The sequence below is a fragment of the Drosophila busckii genome, chromosome 3L, assembly GCF_011750605.1.
Source record: "Drosophila busckii strain San Diego stock center, stock number 13000-0081.31 chromosome 3L, ASM1175060v1, whole genome shotgun sequence".
In the NCBI taxonomy this organism is placed as follows: domain Eukaryota; kingdom Metazoa; phylum Arthropoda; class Insecta; order Diptera; family Drosophilidae; genus Drosophila; species Drosophila busckii.
Window position 1 is genome coordinate 20,125,580 of NC_046606.1, and position 12,683 is coordinate 20,138,262.

Genomic DNA, 12,683 nt, shown 5'->3' on the forward strand with positions numbered 1-12,683 from the left:
ATATTGTACAACAACCAATTAAAATGCATAACTCGATTTAAAGTTTACATAACATTTTGCTAAATTACAGGTTTGCTTGCAACAACAAGCGCTCCGCCCGTGTCTAACATTGCTCCCGCCCGCCCGCACGCAGACAGACTTTGGCTTACATAAGTGGCTAGCCAGCCTGCCTGCCAGCCAACCAGCCAACCAGCCAACCAACCATCATCAAAAACTCATACCGAAACTCAACAGCTCAGTTTGCATCGGGGCTTAAAATGTCTGTCATTTTATTGTTGTTGCTGTTGTTGTTGATGTTGTTGATGTTGCTGCTGCTGCTGTTGCTGACGTTGCCTGGGCAACATGCAATTAAAAGCGATATTGAATTTTGTTACGCTTTACGCTTGAGTGTGCCATATTGTTGTTCCTGCTTTTGTTGCTCTGTGGCGCTTATTTAATTTAAGCAAAAGCTAAAATATTTTGTTCTCTGATTGGCATAAGTTATACAATCATAACAATTGTGCACAACAAATAACAACTGCAGCAGGAGAAGCTACAGCTTAAATATAAGTTTATTAAGTATTTTGATTTGCATTTTAAACCTGCTTAGACTATTAATTCAAAGGCTGTACTAGCTTGGTAATTAAGTTTGAACTCTGAGTAGAAGACTGCAAGATCAGCAAACATGATCCATCTCTCCCTGAAATTGTTGGCGCTATGCTTGGGCCTAATACTATTTGTGAGGGCCAGCTGAACGTTTGAATTTTTGTATGCATTTATAAATCTTCATTGTTGCAAAGTAGCATGGACAACAAAACTAGAATGTGGCAACAACAGAGAATCTTTTTTGTTGGGCTCTATGATGAGCTCTGGCCATCATGGGTGCTAAAAAGCAACATTAATTTGCATTTAATGTATAAATTGCACAGTTGAATTCATGTGTGAGTGTGTGTGCAAAAATACACGAAGCGTTGAGTACGTGCAAAACTAACCAAAAATTTAAATTGAAGTTTAAATTTGCGTCAAATATTGTTGCCCATGATGATGTTGATGATGATTTTTGGATCATAGTCGTGTGTGTGTGTGTATGCGTATGTTTTCGATCAAGCCTCAGCTTTGCTTCAACTTGCTCGCTGTTGTACATGTCGAGTCTCTGTGGGCATTTTGCGCAAACAAGTATATCGAGTTTTAATTACATTTGATTCACATGCAACTGGCGCCTGTATGTATGCAGTGCTTTTTCTGAATTTTTTTTTCTTATTGTGAGTACCCAAGAACATGGTCATGTGATTTTTGATTGAGTGCAGCCAATAACTGCAAATAGCAAGCTAAGCACGCCACTTCTCTAAGTTAAGGCAATATTCTATGCATAAATTAAAGCTCATTTTTAAATACAGTGCTCTGCATTTTGCGTTAAAGCAATTAAATGAGTTGCTTGGCTTAATACTTTGAGACACAAAAGTATTTGTTAGACTGCTGCTTACCGCCACGTGCTTTACGTGTCTTGATGTGTTGATGAGGCCTTGGGCACTTACCTAAAAATAAAATACAATAAATGAGTAAAGGTTGCTTTTCAATGTCTATTTAAAATATACAATATCTGGCTTAAGCTTACAAATAAATTAGCTTTAATTTCCAATTCAGATAGTCAACCAAAGCTGTTGCCATAAGAGACACAACTGTACACGGGCATGTTTAGTAAATTTGTTCAAACTCGCCTCAAAATATGTTTTGCTTATTAGCACTTAAACACACACACACAAAGACACACCGACGCATACATAGACACCCCATGTATTTGCCTTATGGCCTGAGCCTGACGGCCAAAGTCTTGTAAGTAAGTATACTGTCGACACTTGACGCTGCCTTAGCTTAGCTGGGTTTTATATTGTATTATTGCTTGGCATGGCTTTGAAAAAGGATAACATATACACACATACATACACAGTGGCTGGCGTTGCCTTTAGACATTTTCATTTTCATTAAAATGCTTGCGCGACGGCTGTTGTTGTTTGGTATCCCGTAACGCGCAAGTCGAAAGGATATTGTCTAACAACAAAAGTGGAATAAATTAATTTAGCGCCAACTTCTGCCCGCCCTAACTCCCCGTTAGCCTGGCAATGAGCTAGAAAATGAGCTACAGAATATGTATATAGCACACACTTGGGCTGGCTAAACTGATAATAACAAAATATGTGCTGCTGACAGGTGGCAGGGCTACCATATACCGTTATCTGGCATTTAATAAGAAGAAGAAGAAGAAGAAGCAGTAGCATCAACAACAGCACCAGCAGTCTAAGCCAGCTGTTGGCAGAGCGCTTATTAAGAAAATGCCTATACACACACACAGACACCAAAAACGCGCAAAAAAAAATGAAAGCCTACCTTTAGGCAGCAGCTGTTCATAAACACAATTTGCGTTGTGCTTGTGTGTGTGTGTGTAAGTGTAAGTGTATATAGGCACATCAATAAACATTATAGTCAAGCTCGCTGTCAATTTCACTTTCGCCTAATTGCGCTCAATTCAATTCACAACAGGCTAGAGCATATGGTATACATATAGACAAGATATGTATATATAAATATATATTTATATATTATACTCCAACGGTTATTGCATTAATTTTTCAATAATCCACCAAAGTGAAACAAATATCTAAAGTGGCATACTTCGTGGCCAATAAGGCATGCCAGTAATCTTTTATTAATGCCAGCGGCGAGAAGCGCTCAGCTCAGTTAATTAAATTCAGCCAAAATAGCAAACTGGCTTTAATAAACAAGCTGTTAGAGCTGGGTCTCCTTACTCACACCCTCCACCTGCTCCACATACATACAGATACACATGTTTAGTAAGTAGTTGGAGCAACCCTTTTCAACCGGCTCTAGTTAGGCCACAAACTTTTTGGACATTTTTATTGACAAGCCAAGGAAACAAAACTGAGTAAAAGCCTCAAAACAAGGGTTTCCCCTACACTACGCTATGCTACGCTTTGGTATAATTTTAGCGGGCTTTTTGTTTTTTTTTTGTTTTGTTCTTGGATCATGTAGAAAGTTTGTCTGCGGCGGAAATAAGCCCAGAGACCAGGACCAGGACCACGACCATGACCACTGTGCTCTGGGCCAGCGCCGGTGTGCGGTCAAATTTAATTTCCTCAGCTTTACTACTTTATTAAACTATTACAACTAAAGCCGAAAGTCGACACTCGACAGCCCACAGCATTTTATACTTGCTTGCGACTGGTATTAAAAAAGTTATGTACATGTATAGCTATAAATGTAGCGTACATATATTAATATATACACACACACACACACACAGCTGCAGTTGCGAAATGTGTTAATAAAGCACACTTGCTGCCACATGGCCACATAATGAAACGAAATTGAGGCATGCTACGTGCTGGGGACTCTCGCCACTTGTACCTTAAAAATGTGTACTGCGAGTTGGTTAGCAGCTGGTGGACCAAGCTGAACGCCTTCTATAAATATTTATAAATTTATGTATAGAAAAGGCAAATTAGTGGGAAAAATTTGCAATACAAATTTAGAGTGTGAGTTAGAATAATATTTATGTAAGCAAAAAATTTAATTAGCACCATATCAAGAAATAAAATTCATTTTTTAATAAATGTTCATTTCATATTTCATTTCAAAATATATTTTTATTGTTATTGAGGCTTTTTCAATAATAAGACTGTAGTACGATCGCTTCGTCTTGTTATAAGGCTATTGAGTAACCCCCACATAAGTTGATAACAATTACCAACTCGTGGATCAAGCAATCGGTCATTTTGGTAGGAACAGTGCCGTAATAAGTGAAAAGATTTTATTGCAATCAATTTATTACTAATAAACATATGTATATAGTGAGTTTATTAAGTGCTTACTATGAATATTTATTTTACATTATTGGTAGAATTGAGTTCTCTAAAAGTTAAACAGTCCTAGATTAGAAATTTAACACCCGAGCGCTTCTTAGCAAAATCTTCTCTAACTGCTGCCATAAGCGCATTTGACTGTCGACTTTGAATCACAACAACTTGTAAATATATTGCGTACCTTATATGTATGTACACTTGTCTGCTTTTTCGCTATTCATAAGCATAAGTTATAAATGTTGTGGCTTTTACGACTCTGCCTCAAACATGAGGTCCCCATTTCTCTTTCTCTCTTTCGCTCTTTAAGTGTGTGTAGTTTTAATTGGTTTGACCTCTGCAATGTGTTGCATATATGTTTAGTTTTGGGGGCGTGTTGCATGTTAATTAGCACTAAGCAGCAGGCGTTCGCCTTTGAGAATGCGTGTGTGTGTGTGATAAAAATTTATTGGCGTCTCCTATGTGTGGTTTTGATTCATTTTATTTGCGGTTAGTTGAGGCTTGAGCTAAACTTTTGCTAAATTGCAATTAAATTTAAGCTGCATTAAACAGCTGAGCACACACATACAAACATACGCACAAAGAACTTGTGACGGCAAAGTTTTTGGATATTTTTGGCTTGGTTTTGGCTGGTCTATGGCAAAAGTTCGCGTTGTGCCTTTTGATATGTATTTTAATGCCAGCTTGTGCAGTAAGTAGTCCAGCTTGTGGCAGGCTGGCAAAAGGCAGTGCCAGCAGCAGCAGCAGCAGCGACAAGGGCGACTGGCTTAAATGGCACTTATGAGCTTATGCCACAACTTACATTATTATTACTACCAAGATTTTTCTTAATATTTTTGTTCGCTCATACAATAAATAGTTATGTGCAGTTGTGGTTGTGTATAGTATTGACTGCACTGCTCTGGCTGTTGCTGTTGCAACTGCTGTGTGGCAGCTCGTTGAGCGTTAAGCATTGGGTTTCATTTTAATTAAGGCGCATTAAGCCAACCAGCTTTATGATGCCTGCGGGTGTTTTTTATACACAAGCCAAGTCTCTGCATACATTAGATTTATAGCGCCCCAGTGACAGTTTGTGATAAGCTTTAAGCTTAAAACTTGTAAATGAAGGGTTTGGTTACTGCAAATATTTATTATTATTAATTGGGTTGGGGTATGCAACCTAAGTTAAATTAAATCAAATTAAAGGGGTTATATATAGTGTAATGGAATGCTCAAAGCGCAAACGATCTTAACTCTCAACTCGTGTCTCTCTCTCTCTACGTTAAACTACTCTCTTTATTTTATGTTCAGCTGCATGTTAGCCTGCTCCTGTCCACTGTCATCCTCATCCTACAGAAATGTATTTAATTACTAGAAATTTACACAGAGTTCAATTATGTGCTGCACTATTAAGTTACAATTAAAAGAATTTAAAAACTCGCTCGGGCTTTTAATTGCAATTTATTCATTTATATTTTGTTAAACATTTATGCGCTGGCCTTACCCAACTTATTAAATATACAACAAATTAAAATGCAAATCTGTGCGCGAGTAAAAATTAAGCACATGTCATCAGCGTTAAATTCAATTGCATTTTTACAACATTTTTCACTTGTCGTTTTATTATACTCGTTGTTTGACAACATTTTTCTGTTTTTGTTTTTTTTTTTTTTTTTTTGTTTTTTGTACTGTGTCCGGTCCAGTACTCAATCAGCACTTGTTAGAAGTTTTTAGCGCAGCTGAGTGCTGTAAAATAAACATGAGGCAGAGTTTTTCGCAGCATGAAAATGAAATGAAATTTAATAAATGCACAGAGTTTGAAGCGCGACAGGGAAAGAGAGAACGAGCGAGCGAAAGTCAGCTTGACATGCACTTCATAAAACTTTGCTCATATAAATTGAAATTGAAATGAAATGATGATATGTAAGGAAGTGAAGAGCGGAGGCGGCAACGGCAACGGCAACGGCAGCTTTGGCTGACAAAATGTTTGTGTGTATGTGTGTGTGTTTAGCTGTTATGCCTATCAAACATAAAATACAATATTACGCTGGCCAAACAGCCAGGTGTGTGTGTATGTGTGTGTGTGTGTTGGGCAGGACTGTGAGAGTGGCACCCGCAAAACAACTTAAACTGTCATTGGAAAGTTAGCAGCAAAGCTTTTGCTTGCCTGGTGGAGGGTATTAAAAAAGTTTGTTTGCCACTCACGGCAATTACGCTGCTACTTATATTTTTCGCAAGCAATAAATTTTCCCGGACTTTAGCTGCTACGCCAAATCAGCCACCTCTCAGCCACCCACAGGGCAAAGCTGTTGCATAGTTTTGTGGGTTGCACAATAAGGCAAAACCGCAGGCTCGGCTCGACTCGCTGGAAATGTGCAAAATTCAATTAGCCCAGGCTTCAATGCATTGCTGCAGCGCATTGTAGAAGCCCAGTTGCCACTTGGCATGCCAGGCAGTTTGTGGAATGCTTTGAAAATCACACACACACACATACTCACACACTCATTGTGGGGTGTGCGCTGCATAGCTGCCTCAATTACGCCGAAAATGTCACATTAATTATTCGCATTTATGGGGCTTTTGGCGCTACTGAGCACAATGCATTTGATATACAAGTCTATACATAGTTGGGTGCTGCTGTTGTTGTTGTTGTTGTAGTCGTTGTCAGTTCAAGTAGCGTCTGTCTATGATGCCAATTATATAAGAGTGTGCGTATGTGTGTGTGAGTGTTATTAATTGAAATTTGTTTTTGTGTGTCAGATGCATAAGCTGCGTCAGCTGCTCAGCTTCAGGGTCTGCATTTCGTGCCAATTAAAAGTTAATTTGACAAAGCGAGACATTTCAAATTAATTTTGACTTTAACTACATTTTAATTCAATTGACATTCGCTGAAGAATGCGGTTCGGCCCATCAAGTTGCACATACTAAAGCGATTTAGGCACAAACTACTTCCCTCTAAGCTCGTTTCATGGCTTGCCACTTGACTTTTCGTTTAGTTGGCAGCAAGTGCGTTGGCTGCAATTACCTAATGACAGCCGCATGACGTGGCAAGTGGCAAGTGGTTAGGCTTAATGATCGATAACTCGCTTGCAACAAGGCCACGAGCAGAGTGGCCATCCACCTGCTGGCAACAAATGGATTCTTGAGCCGACGTCAACTTATGCCAGGCGTTCTGGTCGGTCTGTCGGCCGTTCAGTCCGTCTGTCAGCAACAGGAGTAGCACTCGTTGGGACTGCTACTTATGCAAATGTTTAGCAGCATGTTGCCACGCTGCCACGTTGGGTACGCTGCCACTTGATGGCCGTTTGTTGCTCATATATAGAAAGTTTGATTAACGCCATCATAGCAGGCGCATAAAGAGTGCAACAGCAGACAGGGAGGCAGGCAGGCAGGCAGGCAGGCAGTTGTGTTGATTGCACAGATGACAAGACGCAGCCGGCAGTCGACAGTCGGCAGCCATCTCGCCTTGATCACAATGAAGTGCATGCATGAATATTCTAATCAAATGAGCCCAGGACTGAGAGACAGCCTGTCACCACACGGACTTGTAAGCCTGAGCAGGCTCAGCCATTGTCAAGCTGTAAAAATTTTGCAACACATGCAACACACATACGTTGCCCTTCAGTCAGTCAGTTAGTCAGGCAGTTGGCTTTGTGTTTTGTTGCTGGTTCGGCTGGCAAAGTTTCAAAGTCAGTTCCCAGGCCCGCCTCATTCGTTGCGATTCGTTTCGTTTCGTTTCATTCACTCACTGAAATCGAATTTGCATAATTTAACATGATGGTTGCGCTTATTCCTGTTGCCTGTCAGACAGACTTAGCAGCCACCTCAAGCCACACCACCCACTGCCACACACATGCAGGCAGCACTTTAGCTGTGTTATTGTTGTTCACATGCTGCTCTTGAACCACCCACAACTTTTTACCTCGTCACCACATTTGCCGCCACATGCATCATCATTTGCATACATTTCGCTTAGTTCGTTCGCCAGTCAGTCAGTCAGTCAGTCAGTCAGTCATTCATTCAGTCTCTTGCCTTCATTACTTGCTCGCGCCGCCGCTGCCGCCGTTTACACATTTGATTTGCCAAACGCTGCCCCCTTTTCTCGGCTACATTACTGAACTCGATTTTCTTTGAATATAATTCGCCGCAACGCGAAAAAAATTGACGTTGATGGATTTTGGCACTTACACTGTAGACTAGCGCCCTGTCATTCCACCCAAACGAACTTCCACTGCCTGACTCCTGACTGACTTTGAAGCGCATTTTAATGAAGAATGATATGTTGGCGTCATCAGCGCCACATCCACATCCACAGCCAGAGCCGGAGCCACAACAACCACAGCAACTGACAGTTTTCGCGGCTTTGAACTTTTGCCTGTCGAAGGGCGACAACGACAAGGCTTTGGCTTGTCTTAGGACTTGACTAACAAAAATATGAAAATAAAAACAAGAAATGTACGTGAGCGACGCTACGAATTAAATAAATAGCCGGTTTGTCAGCATTTGTAAGGAATGAAATATTTTCATATTTACGGGCTCAGCTTGGCAAATTCGACAGAAATTTGATTTGTGCCAATTGAATGAATGATTGTGTTATTGTGGAAATGAGAGTCTCACCAAAATATGCTACGTCATAATTCACTTTACACATGCCTAAATTAAATTGCAAAACATTCTCTCTCTGAACATTTTTTTTTTTTTTTGTAGCAAGTTTGCTTGTTGTTCTAATTTTCGACTGACAAAGGCCATCTGCCACGCCCACTTGTGTACAGCTGCTGGGCGCTCTCTCATGCATATCAACACGGCAACAATAAATGGCAACAAAAGCACAACAATAACAAACATTAACATACAACAATAGGCAACAGTCAACATCGCCAGTCAAATGTTGCAAATGTAAGCAAAATAAATACACACACACATACGCACTGGTGTAAATGTGCATGGCTGTGTATGTGTGTGACTGTTTGTAAAACGCAAAACCAAAACTTTTGACATAATAAAATGAAATGTTATTGTTAAAAAAGTTACTTGCATATTAAAACAAACGAAACTTTTTTTCTCCGCTTTTTATGCTTTCTTCGTTGTTTATTCTGGCTCTGTGTGTGTGTATGTTGGTGTGAGTTTGTGCACATAAATGCAAATGGCCAGCGTGTGAAACGAGCAGCAAGCACTGTGGGCCAAAAGCAAACAAGTTTAATTGAACTGTTTACCCGATTTTTATTTTATGCCACAAGCTCTAGGGCAACATTGCTGCTTCTGCTGCCAAGCTGTGTAATTGTTATGGTTATGCTTGTGATGATTATTTGGTTCGTTGCACAGCTGCTAAAATGTGCCCAATACGCACGCACACACAAAATATGTATGAGTATTATATATACAGCTAGGGCATTATCAGCTAACCAATTCCAGAAGAAATATGTTCATTGGACTTAGAATCAGAGCAATTGAAGTTTTTAATAAACAATCTTTTTCTTAGAGTCATAGATTTTAGTCAAATTTCGGGGGGCAGAATAAAATGAAATCGGTGTGAGTCAATGCAAGCAAATCCTTAGTTGGGAAGCAATTGTAATATAGATTAAGAAGTCATGAAGAGACGAATTTTTGCGGAAATCTGACAGACAGAGCCAGTCTTATATAATTGAAAGTAATAAAAGATTTTACTCTCTAAAAAGTTTAAATATTAGGATTCCTGCATATGTGATAAAAGACACTTAGTTCCGTCGAAATAGTTACTAACGCCATCTCTAAACACAGCAATTTCTGAAGACTATGTGCATTACAAGCTTCTGGAAGATATTATTTCCAACTACTTATATCAAGAATCGGACAGCGAACAATACAATCAATTGGAAAATAAATCGATTATATTATCAAAATTTATGAAATCATCATTAGTCATAATATCGACATAGTAAACACTGATTTTCTCGTACCACCTGGTGTAAATTTTGAACTTGACTTCATTAGGATTATCAACTGAACTGATTAATCAGAACATTCATCCTGGAGTATAGGTATTATTATCTAATACAGTATCGTGAGAAGCAGTAAACTGCATTCTGCAATCCCAGGGAAACCCACACAGGAAAATGTTTTACATAATGTATATTCGCGGTGTATATGTTGTAATAATTGGAATTACGTATGTAATGCTTATATAATAGTCGCTTTGGTTTATCACTACGTATGAATTTAGGACTAGTTTCAAACAAACGTCAACACAATATTAAACTGGCAAACAACAAATAACGAGCTCAAACACGTTACGTATACGTAATATCAAGAAAAAAGTATATAATTGGTTTAAATATAAGTGTTTGCGTACTCACCTTTACTAGCACCGTCCGGGCCACGTAATATAGTGCACTCCTCTATATTGCCGAACGGATGAAATATTTGTCTAACATCATCTTCGGTTTGTAGTTTGCTGAGCATGCCTACGAACAGCTTGCGATCTAAATGCTCTGTATTTTCGTTTTTTTTTTTTTTTTTTATAAATTTTGTTTTACAAGTTTATTTATATTTATCAAAAAAGGCAGCAAAATGGAAGAGTGGCATGTGTGATCAAAATAAACAAGAAATGAATTTGAAGGGCCATAGCATTAGAATTGCATGGCGAGAAAATTAATGAAAAGTAAAATGAAATGTCGAAAGAAGAGCAAAGAGTAAATAAAAATAAAAATAAAAAATGACGGCCATATGAACGTTATAGTATATATGTGTCATATATAGAGATGTAAATGCAACAGAGTTACACATTACGATATATTTTTGTAACGATTAACGAGAACGCAGCAGGCACATTAATAAATTTCATAATTCAGAATCAATTTTAAACGTTTTTGTAACAAGCGCAGAATTACGATTAAATTAACGGAAATCAAGTTTATAAAGCAACAACATTTAGTAAACAAATTTATTGAATAATTATTTTATTTTTTTTTTTTTGTATGGTGTTGGTTGTTGGATTTTTTGACACCAAAGGAAATACAATTACAACATTTATTAATGAGGGGAAAATTTGGGGAAAATTTGAGGCATTCGCAATAAATGCCAAGGAAAAATAAATTGTTTTTAGTGTTGCGTTGCAAAATTTAATTAAATTCAAAATAAAATAAAATTAATATGTCAGTATTCCAATTTTGCCAATTTTGATGTGATATATATTTTTTAGATTTCAATTATGTAAATGTTTTGTTTTCATATAGAGCACGAACAAGTGTTACATAAAAAGGAAAGAAAAGAAGATAAAAATGGGTGATATTTAGTAAAAATTCTTTTTTTTTTTTAACTTACAAGTTACAAAATGGAAAAGGCCGTAAGGCAATGTTACAAATAGCTAAATGTTTTTTTTTGATATAGAAACACAATATAAAGTCACACACATACGTACATACAGACATACGTATTAACTTATCACGCACAACAGAGCTACAGTTTTAATATAGACATTAAAAGGTAATAACAGTTTTAGCCACTACTTGGAAAATATATGGTCTAAGTGTATATAATTGTTTATTTGCTTATATGTAAATAGAGTAAAGATTTAAAGCAGTTTATAGGGAGACTAGCTTAAGATTTTATAATAAGAACTTAGACAGTGCATAAATATTAAGTATACGCCTTGCGTCACACAAACTTTCGCATACTTTACACATACTTTCGCATCCACAGCATCTGGGCCTAAGCCACGCCAGATCGTATATCGAAAATTGAGCGTTCAATAATTGCCAACACGCTTGGCACATACCAGAGAAAAAAGTACTCTTGTTGTCGCTGTTAAAGTGGCAAACGCAATCGAAGTAGAAAATAACTAATACAGCACGTTAGCCGGCCGTGCTGACTACATTGGCCTGCAGGGCAGGCAAGCAGGCGAGCACGCAAGCTGCCGAGCAGGCAATTGTCTTGTGCAGGGTGTAAGCCTAATGGCATTTGTGCCCAACTGAAGCTAAGCACGTGCAATAAGCCAAACAACGCCAGTGGCATGCTAAACAAGAGGCCACACAAAAGGGTTTCGGGGGCCAAGCTTAATAAAAATGTAAAGCACGTGGTAAAACCCAAAAGGTAACTTGGGACTAAAGGTGATGTAAAAATAGTGCAGTATGCTTACAGGCGTCCACCATACATACATATGAAATGGCATAGTTCAACTGGCTGTTAACAGTTGCCGACGCCAAAAAGCAGACAAAAGAACACAACACGACACCACACAAAACAAAAGAAAGCAAAACAAATTCAAATTGAAAGGGCTGAGGCTGGCAGACCCGCTCAGCCATAGAGCTGAGCGAAAAAAAGGATTTGCACAATGTTTAGCCGCCGTTGCAGCAATTTTCTACAATTACCCAGGCACAGGTGGCGGCTGTGGCGTCGTACGACGACGGCATAAAATGCACACAATTTTCAGTGATTCCCTTTTGAGCTGCAGCCAAAGCCCAGGCCAGGCCAGGCCAAAGGCAGTGAAAATAATATTAAAGGCCATTAGGCTCTCATATAGACAAGTTAAGTGGCTCTTTTTAGTGTGCTGATCCAGCTGCTTGTGCTTCAGCTTGTCCTTGCGCCATGTGTGTGTGCGTGTGTGTGTGTGTGTGAGTCTGAGTGTGAGTAAGTGTGGGTGTCTTTATGCCTTGACTGTTGCCAAGGCAAAAGAAGTCATTAACGTGTCGTTGTCTTTCATGCTCTTGAGCGCCACAAATAGAACGAGAAAAAAGGCAACAAAATTAAATTAGTTAACCACATGGCCACTCTCGTCAGCCGGCTGCAGACTCAGGATTCCAGACAGAGACACAGACTCAGACTCAGACACAGTCATCGCCATAGTCATAGCCATAGTCATAGTCACTAATTGTT

General features: G+C 38.8%; 1 protein-coding gene across 12 annotated transcripts in view; it reads right to left on the bottom strand.

The window, feature by feature from the left end:
* LOC108598627 (CUGBP Elav-like family member 4) overlaps window positions 1–12,683 on the bottom strand; it is a 138,059-nt gene that overhangs the window by 59,538 nt on the left and 65,838 nt on the right. For 4 of the 12 annotated variants that reach the window (XM_033293633.1, XM_033293630.1, XM_033293631.1 and 1 more), the window contains one exon: window positions 10,166–10,300. The exons of 5 other annotated variants lie outside the window; for them this stretch is intronic. In XM_033293633.1, coding sequence (XP_033149524.1) covers window positions 10,166–10,300 — 135 coding nt within the window. Of the gene's footprint in view, window positions 1–1,463; window positions 1,515–10,165; window positions 10,301–12,683 lie in introns of all 12 variants that reach the window. 3 more of the 12 variants (XM_033293629.1, XM_033293627.1, XM_033293634.1) reach the window with 1 other exon arrangement.